A 16,554-nucleotide genomic window follows, 5' to 3' on the forward strand; every position below is an offset into this window, starting at 1 on the left:
GGATTGATTCAGTGACTGGGTTAATCGGGATGGGTGTGTCAGAGGCAATGAGATTGGCACGGGATAGGGCACGGTTTAGGGCTGTTGTGCATAGGGTCGCTATGAGTTGCAAACAACTGGACGACACATAACAACAACAACAACAACAACAACAACCTTTTTATGGCAGAGAAAGATGGAAATATATGGTAATATCATGAGCATATGTGGTGCTGTGGCAGAGGATTGAGTAAACTAGAGTTAAGTCTTACAGTGCATCTTGCAGCAGTGATCTATTTGCTTTGACACAAATTCTTTATGACTGCTAAGGGTTTTCTGGATTTGGTTAAGATGATATTAAGTTTAGGCTCTTCACACCTCTTATATAACATTTCATAAATGGTACCATTTAGGAAAATCTAGAAAGAAAAATGGAAATGCCTATTAAGTTCAATTTTTAGATTTTTAATTGGATATTTGATATCTCTGTTATTCTTTTTCCCCCCTGAATTACAACATTTTCCCCTTTTGTTTTTGAAAAACCAGTTTGATTGTGCAAGCCACAGATAAAGGGATGCCTCAACTTTCTGCTACAAGTATTGTCAAGATACAGGTGACAGATATAAATGACAATGCCCCAGTCTTTCTTCCCTTCAAAGCAGTGGAAATGCCAGAAAGTAAGTATGGAAATTTAAGATAGTGGTGTTTGGGGTTTTTATAATTTTTTAGAAGTATTATTATTGTGTGTGTGTATAGAATCAAGTCGGATTTGACTGGCATAGGAGGAGATTGCCCCTCCTTCTCCAGAAGAGGATCTGGTCGATTTGAACCACGTACCTCTGGGACTGCAGTGTGGCTTCTTGCTATTAGGTCACCAGCACAATAGTGGTTTTGATTAACATGTATATATCATCTTTTATTTTTTCAGACAGTGTATTACAAAGTAATACTAATCTTCAACCTACAATTTACCTGTTAGCTTGTCCTCAAGTGCTTGTTTGTGTGTTGTTTGATGGTAGAAACTGCCACTAGTATTTAAAATACAAGAGAAATCAGCTATGGCAGACAAACTAAGACAGACTAATGCAAGACTGGCCATCCACTTCTGAAATAATGACCCAGTGGAAACTTTGTGAATGTTGTTGTTGGTATGTGCCATCGAGTTGTTTGCGACTCATAGCGACCCTATGTACAAGAGCCCTAAATCCTGATCTATCCTGTGCCAACCTTGCTTTCTGAATAGTAAAAGAATATTGCCTGTTCCAGGGCCCAAAGACGAACTACTTAGACATTAAGGCTCTCAAAGTACTGTAGTGCTGTCTCTTCAAAGTAAAATGTACTTTAATGATGTGGGTAATGTACAGCTTTCACCCAAGGAAGAATGTTTATTTTTTTATGAGAAATGGCTCAAAATGATGAGAAATAGGTGCAGAAAAATCCATAAAAATTTGAAACATGGAACAGAAAAAATGGCTTTAAAAATTGGAGGTTATCTAAAACAGATTGATATCTTATTAGTGATCTAATATGGACTGATATTAGCCATTGGATCAAATCATGGGAATGACAAATGGAAGAATGGCAGCCCATTCTTCTTCAAATGTTCCTTGAAAGTACATTTCAAGATCTGTTCTAAAAGAAAATATTCTCCATGATTGTGTAATATCTGTACACATAGAGGAAGACCTGATAATAAGAAAAAATTTTCGAATTTATATACCAATTTCTGCAATCTGAAATTAATCAAACATGAGATGAAGATGTGTCAATAGTAAGTGGTGATTGTTGTTGTTGTTGTTGATTGCCTTCAAGTCGAACACAACTCATAGCGACACTATGAACAAAAGGCCTGAAGCCATTCTACAACTATCAACATTGGTCAACATTCATAGAGTTTCCAGAGGCATGTTATTTAGGAAGTGGATGCCATTCCTGCTTCCACACCTGTCATAGTATGTTGTTGTTATGTGCCATTGAATCACCTGTGATGTATAGTGACCCTATCTATGTACAGCAGCTCTGAATCCTTCCCTGTCCTGAGCCAGTCTCACTAATTCTGACACACCCCATCGGCCAGTTGCTTTATCAGTCCATCTCATCCGGAGTCTCCCTCTCCTGTGCTGTCTGTCCAGCCTTCCAAATATGATGTCTTTCTCCAAGCCGATCTCTCCTGGCCACATGCCCAAAGTAAGTGAGGAGGCGCTTCAAAATCCTAGCCTCCAAGGAAAGACTTGGTTTCACCCTCTCCAAGACCTATTTGTTTTCTTGGCAGTTCATGGTATGTTCAAGACTTTTCTCCAGCACCACAACTTGAAGACATCTATTCTTCTGTCATCCTTAGTCATTGTCCAATCCTCTGAATCATAACAAGTAATTGAGAAGACCATGGCCTGGATTAGGCGCACCTTTGTATCTGATATCGTTGCTCTTCAGCACTCTGGGGAGCAGATTTTCCCAATGCAATTCATCTTTTAATTTCCTGACTGCTGGTGCTAAGAGTGTTGATTGTGGAGCCGAGCAAGTTGTAATTGTTAACAACCTCATACTTTTCTCCATCTAATAGGTGCTGCCATTTGTCTCAGTGGTAAGAATCTTTGTCTTCTTGATGTTGAGCTTCAATCCATATTGAAGACTACCATCCTTGACCTTTTGCAGCAAATGCTTCAGGTCCTCCTCAGTTTCAGCAAGCAAGGTTGTGTCATCTGCATATCATAGGTTGTTAATGAATCTTCCTCCAGTGCTGATGCCACACTCCTCCTCATAAAGCCCTGCTTCCTGAATGATCTGCTCTACATACAGATTGAAAAGGTACAGGGACAGGATGCATTCCTAATGCACTCCTTTCCTGGTATTGAACCATGTAGTGTTTCCTTGCTCTGTTCTGAGGACTGCATCTTGGTCCAAGTATAGGTTTCATATAAGCACAATCAAGTGTTCTCAAATTCCCATTTTCCTCAAGGTTAGCCACAATTTATTGTGATCCACACAGTCAAATGCCTTTGCATAGTCAATGAAACACAGATAGACATTCTTCTGATACTCTCTGCTTTCTGCCAAGATGCATCTGATATTAGGAGTAATGTCCTTAGTGCCACAGTCCCTAGTGCTTCTAAACTCAGCCTATGTTTTTGTGGTGTGGTTTTTTTTTTTTTTTTTTGTAGTTCTCTGTCAATGTACTGTTCAAGTCTTTTCTGGATAATATTCATCTGGATTTTGCTAGTGTGTGATATTAGTGATGTTGTTGTTATGTGCCACTGAGTAACTTGCGACTCATAGAGACTCTATGTGCAAGAGCCCTAAACCCTGCTCTATCCTATGCCAATCTCATTGTCTTTGACACACCTACTCCTTCTACCCCAATCACTGAACTGATCTATCTCATTGAAGGTCTTCCTTTCCTGCGCTGTCCCTTCACTCTTCCAAACATGATGTTCCTCTCTAAGATCTCCTCCTCACAACATGCCCAAAGTATATCAGACAAAGCTTCAGAATCAATAACTCCAGGGAGCGTCCTGGCTTCACCCTCTCTAGGAAAAGCCTGTTTGTTTTCCTACCTGCCTATGGCATATTGAACACTCTTCTCCAGCACCACAGCTCAAAGGCATCAGTTCTCTTTCTATCATCCCTATTCACTGTCCAACTCTCTGATGCATAGCAAGCAAATGCAAAGACTATAGCCCGGATCAGGCACATCTTAGTCTCCATCCTGACATTGTTGCTCTTCAGTACTCTGGAGAGGTCCCTGAAAACTGGCAATGCAATTCATCTCTTGATTTCCTGGCTCCTGGCACCAAGAGTGTTGACTGTGGAGCCAAGCAATCTAAAACTGTTAACTATCTCAATCTCTTCACCATCCATACTGATGCTGCCAATCAGCGCAGAGGTGAGAATCTTTGTTTTCTTGATGTTGAGCTTCAATCCGTATTGAAGAATGCAGTCCTTAACCTTCTGCAGCAAGTGCTTCAGGTCCTCCTCAGTTTCAGCAAGCAGGGTTGTATCATCTGCATAACTCAAGTTGTTGATGAATCTTCCTCTAATCCCAATGCCACATTCCTCCTTGTACAGCTCAGCACCCCGGATGATCTGTTCTGCATACAGATTGAAAAGGTACGGAGACAGAATACATCCCTTGCAGACCCCCTTCTTGATTTTGAACTCTGCAGTGTCTCCTTCCTCTCTTCTGACGACTAACTCTTGGTCCAAGGATAGGTTTCACATAAGCGTAGTCAAATGTTCAGGAATTCCCATTCTTCTGAGTCAGCCACAACTTGTGATCCACACAGTCAAAAACCTTTTCATAGTCAATGAAGCACATATAGACATTCCTCTGGTACTCTCTGCTTTCTGCCAAGATCCATCTAACATTAGCTATAATATCCCTAGTACCACAACCTCTTCTAAACCCAGCCTGCACATCTGGAAGTTCTCTGTTGACCTGTTACTCCAGTCATTTTTGGATAATTTTCAGCAGAATCTTGCTTGCATGTGATATTAATGATATTGTTTGATAATTTCCAGACTCTTTCAGGTCACCTGTCTTTGGAATGGGAACACATATTGATTTCTTCCTATCAATTGGCCAGCTGTCTGTCCTCCAGATTTCTTGGCACAACTTGCTGAGCACATGCAGGGCAGGGCAGCATCTGTTTGCTGAGATATGTCAGTTTGTATTCCATCAATTCCTAGGGCTTTATATTTTTAGCCAAGTCCTTCAGAGCAGCCTGCACTTCCTCCTTCATCACCATTGCCTCTTGCTCATATGTTGTTTCTTGAAATTCTTCTGTGTTAGCCAAATTTATTTTGGTATAATGCTTCTGTATACTCCTTCCATCTGCTTTTAATGCTTCTTGAAGCTTTCAGTATCCTGCCCATAGCATCCTAAAGCATTGCAAATCTTGCCTTGAATTTATTTTTTTACTCTTTCAGCTTAAGAAATACTGAGTGAGTTTGGCCCTCTTGATTTTCTGATTCCAGCTCCTTGCAGATTTCATTATAATATGTTGCCTTGTCTTCCTGAGCAGCCCTTTGAAATGTTCTATTAAGCTCCTTAACTTCTGGATTTCTTCACTTTGCTTTGGCTTCTCGGTGCTCTAGTGCAATATTCAGAGTCTCCTTTGACATCCATTTTGGTCTTCTTCCTTCTTAGTAATGACTTTTTGCTTTCTTCATGAATGATATTCTTGATGTTTTCCCACAGATTATCTGGTCTTCGTTCATTAGTGTTCAAGGCTTCAGACCTATTCCTGAGTTGGTTTTTAAATTCATGGGAAGTAGACTTAAGGTCATATTTTTATTTCTGTGGATGTTATTCAACCTTCTTTAGTTTTAATATGAACTTACAAATGAGCAGTTGATGGTCTTTTCCACAAGCAGCACCTGGCCAAGTTTTTCTGATGATACTGATCTTCTCCAGTGGTTCCTTCCACAGATCTGATCAGTCTGATTCCTCTGCATCCCATCAGGTGAAATATATGTGTATAGCCTGCATTTATGTTTCTTATTTTAAAAAGTGGTTATTGGAATGCAAAATTTGCAAATAAAAAAGGACTATTGATGGTCGGAAAAATGCAGCTTTCACGGTAAAAGTAAGGCCTGAGAGCATATGATAGAATTTTGTCTAACAAGTTACTCATTACAAATACCTTTTAAAAATACAAAAATACTTTATTAATCAAACAGAAGAATACATAAATAGCAATAATACCCATGGACCTCATCTCATAAGAGTCATAACAATTATTACATCTATGGAAAAAGATGGTGGAGAAAATCAATATCATCAATTAGAATGAGGCCAGGGCTGAAGGTAGAATAGACTAGAGGTTCCTTATATTAAAATTCATATTGAAGCAGAAGAAGACGAAAATCCCATTGATCCAAAATATGATTTTGAGTATATCTTCCTTATTTAGAGGTAATATCAAGAATAGATGTAATATTTTGAACACTAATGATCAAAGTAAAGTTGTGGAATGATACCAAGGACATTATGAATGAAAGAAATGAAAGATTATAAAAAACAGATGAAAGAAAAAGAGTAACAAAATTAATATGAGACGATATTGTGAAACTTGGTCTAGAACATTTACTCTACAACATTCTAGAAGCTAACGTGAAAGGAGGAAATGATGAATTAAGAGAGCTAAACAGAAGATTTCAAAGGGTGACTTTATAATACAAGTGCTATTAACAGCATGTGAAAAGACCTGGAGTTAGAAAACGGTTGACTTTCCTCAAATCCAAAGAATCAAAAGAAAACATTCAAGCTGTGAGCTGCAATAGTGAAGTATTCTGTGGGCAAAATATTGAAGACACAGGAAGCAAAAGAATATGGAAAACATACATGAAGTTATTTTGGAAAAAAAAATTACAGATAACCATCCAGTCCAGGAGATAGCATATGATCAGATCAATAGTACTGAAGGAAGAAATCCAATCTGCATTGAAGATAATTCCAAGAAAACAATGTTCTAGGTTGATAGAATACCAACAGAGGTGTTCCATAGAATGATACAGCACTGCACATGTTTATTCATCAATATGAAGACATTTGAACGCTACCTAGACAAATAACTAGAAGAGGTCCATATTTGTGCCCATTCTAAATTAAGGTGATCCAACAAAATTCAGAAAATGTATGAGTTCCTTTTTCACCACATCCTCTCCAACATTTAGTACTTGCCACCCTTTTAAACTTGGCCAATTTTACTGGAGTGAGATGACACCTCATCGTAGTTTTGATTTTCATCTCTCTTATTGCCAGTGATTTGGAGCATTTCTTCATGTGTCTGCTTGCTATTCAAATATCTTCCACTGTGAAAATTCTTTCCATGTCTTGTGCCCATTTTGTAATTGTTTTGCCCGTTTTGTAATTGGATTATCAGTCTTTTTCTTGTGGGGACCCAGGAGTATTCTGTAAACTTTTGTTAGAAGACTCTTGTCTGAGATCGTATTACCAAATGTTTGTTCCCAGTCTGTAGGTTTCTTTTCACCATGTTGGAAAAAGTTTTTGATGTGCACAGAGATTTAATCTTTAGAAGGTTCCATGCATCAATTTTATCCTCTTTAGATTGTGCATTATTGGTGGGATTGTAAAATGGCGCAACCATTCTGGAAGACAGTTTGCCCTTTCCTAAAAAAAGCTGAACATAGAAATTCCATATGACCCACGTATTCCACTACTGGAATATACCCTGAGAATATGAGAACTGAGACACAAACTGAGATTTGTGCACCAGTGTTGATATCAGCATTATTCACCATTGCAAGAACATGGAAACAGCTCACATGTCCAATCACAAATGAATGGATTGAGAAATTATGATAAATTCATCCACACGATAGGAATACTATGCAGCACGCAGAGCAATAACTTTGTAAATTATTATCTAACTTTGGAGGGACTGGAGAGCATTATGCTGAGTGAACTCAGTCCCACAAGAATAAATATTGTATAAAACCGTTATTGTAGAATGAGTATAAGGATCCAGGAGGGGTGGGAGAGGCTCACAGCAGAGGGATGTGGATGTGCGTGGGGAATGGGGAACTGATCATCGGGTTGTACAATTTGATGAGTGGGGGAGTGAGGGAAATTGAAATAATTTGTTCTAATTTGTATTCAAATTTTGTAAATAAACTAGTTGAAAAATTAAAAATTCAAATCATTAAAAATATCAGAAAATGTGAAATGATATCATTAATATCATGTGTAAGTAAAATCTTGCTGAAAATAACTTGAAGACAACTGAAATAGTCCATCAACAGAGAACTGCAAAAACTTTGAGCTGAATTATGATAATTATATAAAATAAAAGATAATGTTGCTAACATCAGATAGACTTGCTTGAAAGATTTTCACCTATGTTCCAGTGACTGTACATACTCATTTGACATTTTGTACCATGACAAGTTACAGGTAATACTGCAGAGAATTGGAATTCCGGGACCTTTATCTGTGCTAATCTTCAACCTGTATGTAGACCAGTAGTCAATCATTCAGTAACTTAAGGGTTCATTATGACTATATTGTTTAAAAGCAGGAAAGGTTTGTGTCAAGCTTATATATTTTTATTATACCTTTTCAAAATGTATGCTGAGTAGTCTGAGTAGCTGGACGGAATAAAGTAGAACACATAATTAGGAACAGAAGAAAATTCATTAACCAGATGTTATCAATCAACAACCTTGATTGTTGAAAACAAAGATCTTTTGCACTAAGTGATGAAGCTAAAAGGTCATAGTATGAATTCCAGAGTAAAGCATAAAGAAAGCAAAAATCATCACAATGAAATGAATAAATATTATCATGATTAATGGAGAAAAGCTTGAAGTTTTAAAAATGTTACTTGGATCCACACTCATTGAAGTAGGAGTAAAGAAATCAAGTCACATATTACAATGAGCTTATTTCCCGCACAGATCTTAAAGTATTAAGTAACGTTGTCATTTTAAGGACTATGTTTCACCTGGTTCTGTTATTGTTGTTTCTTACTGCTGGGTCAGAGTCAACCCACAGCAAGAGAGGAGATTGCCTATCCTTCTCCAGAGGGGCATCTGGTGGCCTCGAACTGTGTGCCTTCGGAATTGCAGCCAGCTTCTTGCCACTAGGCCACCAGAGCTCTACAGTATTGAGCATATCAGGAATTTCCAACAGAATATTTACAATAGAATAACCAGAATGCTCCTTAAGATGAGTATGGCAAGACTTTATTCATCCTGCCTAGTTTGGACATGCTGTCCACAAAACAACTCATTGCAATTGACTTGAAACTGACTCATAGCTAATCTTTTTATGGGTTTCCCAAATCTGTAAATTACATGAGAGAAGATTATTTATATTTCTCACTGAGTGGCTGGTAGCTTAGAACAAACTGCCTATATTAGGATTGGCAGCAAACTCCTTACCCACTAGAGCTCATAGGGAGTTGTACTTCATTATGCATGTTGTTATGTGCTGTTGAGTCAACCATAACTCATTGTAACCCTATGAACAACAGCTCTGAACTTAGCTCTATATTGAGCCAGTGTCACTGTCTCTGACACATCTGACTTCTATGACACAGTCATTGTGTCAATCCATCTCATCCAGGGTCTTCCTCTCCTGTGTGGCCCTCCACCCTTGCAGGCATGGCGTTCTTCTGTAAGGATTGGTCCTTCCTGACAACATGCTCAAAGTATGTAAGATGGATTGTCAAAACCCTTGCCTCCAAGGAGCAGCCTAGTTTCACCTTCTCCAGGACAAACCTGTTCTCTTGGCAGTCCATGATATGTTCAATGCTCTTCATTAGCACTACAACTCAAAGACATCAGTTTGGGGGTTTTTGTTTTTGTTTGGTTTTTTGTTTTGTTTTGTTTTGTTTTATGTCAACCTTATTTATTGTCCAGCTCTCAGTTGCATTGCAAACAATTGAGAAGACCGTAGCCTGGATCAGGTAGACTTTAGTTTCTAGACTGACACTATTGCTCTTTAGCACTCTGAAGAGATCCTTGATAGCAAATGTTCCCAGTGCAACTTATCTTTTGATTTCCTGACTGCTAGTTTCTAAGGTGTTGATTGTAGGTGAGAGTGAGAGGAAATCATTAACAACTCAATCTTTTCTTCGTTTGTCATGATAGTTGCCTATTAGCCTGGTGGTGAGGATTTTAATTTTCTTGATATTGAGATGCAATCCATATTGAAGGCTGCAGTCCTTGATCTTCCCCATCAAAACTGCAGAGGATATCTATATATATAGGGAACCTTACAAGTGTTACATTCTGGCAGTGTAAGTTCTTCTGTTTTGCTTTTAGCCTCTTTGATATAGTTTGATTTGTCTTTGTTGAAAATAGTATCTTCAACACATGCCTGGTATTCAAATGCAGCAAGGCACCTATTATGTCACAAGAATAAACTTTATAAATCATAACCTGTTGGAAATGGTAAGATATATATAACTGGTGAAAATCAAGAATGTTGAATTTAAAAATATTAAATGTATGGGATTCATATACAGTTTGGCTATTCTGAGTAATGGGCATGTTCTTTCCACCTATATCATACTATAAGTTTTAAGATAAAGTCTCTTTTATGAGAAGTTTGAACTGGAAACCACTTATGACACATGAACATCCTATGGATGGCCAAGAGAACAAAGAAGTATATCTTGGAGAGGGTACAGCCAGAGTGTCCTTTTAAGGCAAAGATGATGAGGCTTTGCCTCACATACTTCAGGCAAGATGCTATAGGGGCTATTCGTTGGAGAGGGACATGATGCTTGGAAAAGTTGAGGGTTGGTGAAGGAGAGGAATATCTTTGGCCAGATGGGTTGACACAGTGAATGCCACAATGGGCTCTAATGTGTCAGGAAGTGTGAGGGTGGTGCAGGATAAGACAGCAATCAGATCTTTTCTTCACAGGGTCGCACTCAACTCGACGCCGCCTAAGAACCCAACTGATAACTTCAGTATACAAATATTTGCACTTATATAGTTCAATATTCAAACAGTTTAACTTTTTCAAAAGTTTTGATATTGTTTTATAATAGATTTCTTAATGTTTTTAGTAATAGACTTCTTTCCATCCACCTCTTTTATTCCATATGTATAATTTTGTTACAGTAACTTTATAGTTCAAGTAACTGGGTTAGAATTATTCTTGATCCTAGATTTGTGCTAGAAGTAGATGATGAAAATTTATATTATAAAAAAAGTGAATCTACCTTACCTCTTCAGTTCCCTACTTAGTGGTATTTTAATTTCATTTTATTTTATTGATCTCATAAATTCTTCAGAATTTATGTAAATAAATTATTATTTATAGAAATTTGTTCATTTCATAATAAACTATGGTTGAGGAATCATGTCAAGAAATAGAAAATCATGTTGGATTTAAAATAAAAAGTCTTGGGCTGTGCTATTTAACAAATAGATTTGATTATTTGTACACTAATGGCGGTTGGCATTGGCCATGATTATTTCAGATTCTTCGCCTGGTGAAGTTGTGACTCGGGTATCAGTTCATGATGGGGATTTGAATTCAACTCTCATCTTCAGTTTCACCAAAGAGAGTAATCCTGGCAGCAAGTTTGCCATTGATCAGAACACTGGAGTAGTGATGCTGGTGAAAACACTGGATTATGAAGAAGCTACAGAATATGACCTGTACATCCAAGTTTCTGATTCGGTGCACCACACAGAGGGAATGCTCATGGTCCATGTATTAGATGTCAATGATAATCCACCAGTGTTTTCTCAAGATATCTATCAGGTAAAGAGCTTGGAGAAATTCTAGGATCAAGGCCGGAATTAGGGAAAAAAATCTAATATTTTAACTGTGCACAGACAATTTAGGTAAACAATGTTTATCACTTTTAGTTTCCAAATTAATGCTGTGGGTTTTATACTTAATTACTTAAAAGCCATATGATTACTCAGATGGGCATGGAATTGAGTATTTCTTTAAGTCTAGTGACTGTATATGCCATTCATTTTCAGTTTTCAGACATCATTTTTTGTTTTCAGACATAGTTATTGCTAATAACTGTAAGAGCTTGCCTAACATTTGTAAAGCTACAGATAAGACAATCAAGGTAGTATGAACTATCTACAAATGATTCTGAAAAGTCTGTTTTTTTTCCTGGTCACATTTTTGGAACATGGTGATTGACGTCTTGAAGAAATAAATTATGAATAAAATGATAATGTGACTAATTTGACGTTTTTGGGGGACATAGTGTATGTTTCTAGAAATAAGAACAATGATAGCATTCAACTAAGTAACTTGATGGTTACTAACAACAGTCACTTTGAAATGGGCCCCAGGACTCTTGACTCTATCAAGATTTAAGTAAAAACACACATGGGAAACTCTAATAGGGAGTAATCTTCTGGGAAGGCTTGTTTGAATTATTTTTACAGCAATAATCCTATTAACTCTTTTCTACTGTATGAAAGAACTTTAAGGGAAACATCATAATAAAAATTAAAAGGAAATGAAATTCATCTACGGTTTCATTTTTTCCAAATCTTAGGTCTTTTGTTGCAATATTTTTAATATTTCAACTCTGTAAATTAGTATGCCTTAAAAAGTCAGATTCTGTATCTAGCATCCACATTATAAATGAAATAAATCTCATACACTGGCTCTGTTTATGAAAATATCTTTAGCCATTAAGCAAATGTTATTTTTCTTTTTCATTCCCTCTCAGATCACGGTTCCAGAGTCAATACCTGTGGGATATTCAGTCCTGACCATGTCAGCTACAGACTTAGACAGCAATGAGAACATTTCTTACAGAATTCTTTCCCCTTCTAAGGAATTCGCAATTGATCCTATGAATGGTGAGTTCTTTGCAACGGCTAGGTACTATTCTGCACTTTTGTTCTCTGTCCTATAGGGTCCCTAGGAGTCAGAATTAACTAAAGGGCAGTGAATTTAAGTATCAATAGGTTTGCAAGATGAGTTTAGAAGAGGTTGTGGCACTGAAGACATTATCGCCAATGTCAGATGTCAGATCTTGGCAAAAAAGCAAAGAATACTAGAGGAATGTCTATCTGTGTTCCATTGACTACACAAAGGCATTTAACGGTGTGGATCATAACAAATTGTGGCTAACCTTGAGGAGAATGGAAATCACAGAACACTTGATTGTGCTCATGTGAAAACTATACTTAGACCAGGAAGGAGTAGTCAAAAGAGAGCAAGGAAACACTGCATGGTTCAAAATCAGAGAAGGAGTGCATCAGGGATGCATCCTGTCTGCATATCTTTTCAATCTGTATGCAGAACAGATCATTTGGGAGGCTGGGCTTTATGAGGAGGAATGTGGCACCAGGATTGGAGGAAGAATTGTCAACAGTCTATGATATACAAATGACACAACCTTGCTTGCTGAAACTGAGGAGAATCTGAAGTACTGCTGTGGAAAGTCAAAGACTGTAGTCTTTAATATGAATTAAAGCTCAACATCAACACCACTGGGCCAATTGGCAGCGCCATGATGGATGGAGAAGATACTGATGTCATTAACAATTACAGCTTGCGTAATATTGCATGAGTTCCTTGTTTTTTAATGCAGCATAGTATTCCATTGTGTGAATATACCACAGCTTCTCTAGCCATTCGTTTGTTGGTGGGCACTTAGGTTGTTTCCAACTCCTTGCTGTTGTGAACAAAGCTGCAATAAACATGGGTGTGCATATATCTGCTTGGGTGTCAGTTATGGTCTCTTCAGGGTATATTCCCAGTAGTGGAATTGCTGGGTCAAATGGTATCTCTACTTGCAACTTTTTGAGAAAGCGCCATACCACTTTCCACAGGGGTTGCACCATTTTACACTCCCACCAACAGTGAATCAGGGTTCCAGTTTCTCCACAACCTCGCCAGCATTTGTTGCTTGCTGTTCTGTTAAATTTTGCTATTTTGACTGGGGTGAGATGATATCTCATAGTTGTTTTAATTTGCATCTCTCTTAGGGCTAGGGATTTTGAGCATTTCTTCATGTGCTTGTTAGCCATCTGAATGTCGTCTTCAGTGAAGTGCCTGTTCATATCCTGTGACCATTTTTTCTATTGGATTCTTTACCTTTATCTTGTTGTGGTACTCAAGTATTTCATAAATTCGGGATATAAGTCCCTTATCTGATATGTTATTACCGAATACTTTTTCCCAGTCAGTGGCCTCCCTTTTTACCCTGTTGGAGAAGTTTTTGGATGTGCATAGGGATTTGAGTCTTAGAAAATCCCATTCATCTACGTTATCTTCTCCTGGTTGTAGGTTTTCCAGGATACTGGGAAGACTGTTTATGTTGTGGATTAGGACTTCTAGTGTTGTTCCTAGCTTTTCTGTAATGAAGTTTATAGTCCTTGGTTTTAGTTCTAGGTCCATGATCCACCTTGAGTTGGTTTTTGTGTATGGAGTGAGGTGTGGGTCTTGCTTGAGTCTTTTGCAGATATTTTTCCAATTTTGCCAACACCATTTGTTAAAAAGGCTGTCAATTTTTGACTCATGCACTTTTAACTTATTAGTTAAACTTGTATCTTCTAGGCTGCAACACTTCCATGATACATCTTCAAGGATATGAACATGTACGGCTAAACACAATTGATAACAGTGCATCTAAATTCCAAAATCAATCTCCATAATAGTCTATGTGTTTCCTACTGCCAAGGGGGCCCTTTAGAGTCGTGAGAGAAGACCTTCACCCTGAAACCTACAGTGTCCCTTTTCAGTAGGAAGTAGCTAAGAGAATACGCTATCCCCTTTTCCTTATGAATCAGGGTGAAGTCTCTCTCAGGGAGGAGTGATAGGGAATGGCAAGGGACACACTGACAAAGGAGATTAATCAGAACTGGCTTTGACAAGCACTGTGGCAATTGGATAATTAAAACAGACATTGGGGGAGAGGGAAAGAAGAACGAACTGGGGAGGAGGGTGGAGAAAACAGTGCAAAAATGAATGAATGAAAACCCAAAATCTCTGTAAATGTTCACTAAAACTAATAAAATTTAATAATAAAAAAGATAAAAAAAAAACAACAACAGCACAATTACAGCTTGCTCAGCTCCACAGTCACCACTCTTGGCACCAGCACTCAGAATATCAAAAGATGAATTGTACTGGGAAAATCTGCTGTCAGGTACTTCTCCAGGGTACTGAGAAACAGTGATGTAAGTCTAGAGACTAAGGTGCACCTATTCTAGGTCATGGTCTTTGCAATCACTTGCTATGTATCAGAGAGCTGGACAATGACTAACAATGACATAAGAATTGATGCCTTTGAGTTGTGGTGCTGGAGAAGAGTGTTAAACATACCGTGGACTGCCAAGAGAACAAAACTGGTCCTTCCAGGAGAGGGTAAAACTAAGTTTTCCCTTGGAGGCTAGGATTTTGAAACTCCATCTCACATACTTTGAGCATACAGTCAGGAGGTACCAATAGTTGGAGAAGGATATCATGCTCACAAGGGTGGAGGAACAGCACAAGAGAAGAAGACCTGGTATGAGATGGATTGATACAGTGACAGGGGCAATGGGGATTGTTGTGTTAGAGTCAGTGAGACTGGCTCAGGACAGGGCGGGCTTCAGAGCTGTTGTCCATAGGGTCATTAAGAGTCACAGGCATCTCGATGCTACATAACAATAGCAACAAGTTTGCATTACAGAGAAAAACGTAGAAATAACTCTGCAATTTTTATTTAAAAAGCCTCCTGGAATTAAAACATCCCCTTTATTCTTCTTCACATCAAATATTGAAGTTGCAAGTCTCAATGTTAATTCTCTAATGTGTCTACTATTTCTAGAAAAAAAATTAATCAGTTAATTATTGATAAATGCTTACAAGTTCAGAGACTCTAATATAATAAGGACCCTGTCCATCAGTCCAACCAAGCAGAGTTTAAGTAATTAGCCTAGGTTTCAACTAGAATCAAAATCAAGTCTAAGGAATTAATTTAATGCTTAGGGCTTAATGTTATTAGTATTAGAAAGCCTTTTTTTTCCCAAGCCAAGACAACAGTACCATTATGTTCAAGAAAGACAATAAAACTGAAAAAATTCAAACATCTCTGGCAAGTAAAAGCAATGCAATATTTTTGTTTACGTTATGACTTCCATGACTCTTTGTACTTTTATCAAAGAGCAAGATATTTGTGGTTATGAAATGCATTAAGGAAAGTGATTCCAGATTAGATTGCATCAACAACAGATAAAGAAATGTTAACAATTCTCCATAAACTATTTCAGAAAATAGAAAAAGATGGAATTCTCCCAGATTCATTCTATGAACCAAAGATATCCTTGATACCAAAGCCATGTAAAGACAACACCAAAATAGCAAACTATAGGCCAGTATCTCTCATGAACATTGATGCAAAAAACCTGAATAAAATCCTGGCCAATAGAATCAAATGATACATAAAAAAAAGTAATTCACCATGACCAAGTGGGATTCATAACAGGTACGCAAGGATGGTTCAGCATAAGAAAAACAGTGTAATTCATCACATTAACAAAGCAAAGAACAATATCAATCAATGCAGAAAAGGCCTTTGACAAAATCCAACACCCTTTCCTGATTAAAACACTCAACAAAATGGGATTAGAGGGGAATTTATTCAACATATTAAAAAGTATATATGCAAATCCATTGTTCTCAATGGAGAGAGATTAAAGGCATTCCCCTAAAGAACAGGAACTAGGCAAGGATGCCCACTATCACCTCTCCTATTCAATATGGTATTGGAAGCCTTAGCAATAGCAATAAGACAAGAGAAGGAAATAAGAGGTATCCAAACTGGCAAAAAGGAGCTAAAATTATCTCTACATGCAGTTAATATAATAGTATACATAGAAAACCCTAAAGACTCAGCAAGAAAACTACTGGACATAGTTGACAAATTCCACATAGTGACAGGATACAAGATCAACATACAAAAATCAATTTGATTTCTCTACAGTGACTGGAAGAGATCTATATTTGTTCCTATTCCAAAGAAGGGTGACCCAACAGAGTGTGGAAACTACAGAACAATATCATTGATTTCACATGCAAGCAAGATTCTACTGAAGATTATCCAAAAACTACTGGAGCAGCACATC

At 37.7% G+C, this 16,554-nt stretch overlaps 1 protein-coding gene across 1 annotated transcript in view; it reads left to right on the forward strand.

Moving 5' to 3' along the window:
* The window catches only part of DCHS2 (dachsous cadherin-related 2), a 393,558-nt gene that overhangs the window by 369,979 nt on the left and 7,025 nt on the right, over window positions 1-16,554 (forward strand). Inside the window, exons 17-19 of the mRNA XM_006884496.1 lie at window positions 526-656; window positions 10,938-11,224; window positions 12,165-12,297. Coding sequence (XP_006884558.1) covers window positions 526-656; window positions 10,938-11,224; window positions 12,165-12,297 — 551 coding nt within the window. The remainder of the gene's footprint in view (window positions 1-525; window positions 657-10,937; window positions 11,225-12,164; window positions 12,298-16,554) is intronic.

The sequence above is a fragment of the Elephantulus edwardii genome, unplaced genomic scaffold (genome assembly GCF_000299155.1).
Source record: "Elephantulus edwardii isolate Elephantulus edwardi_28Jun2011 unplaced genomic scaffold, EleEdw1.0 scaffold00034, whole genome shotgun sequence".
Lineage (NCBI taxonomy): Eukaryota > Metazoa > Chordata > Mammalia > Macroscelidea > Macroscelididae > Elephantulus > Elephantulus edwardii.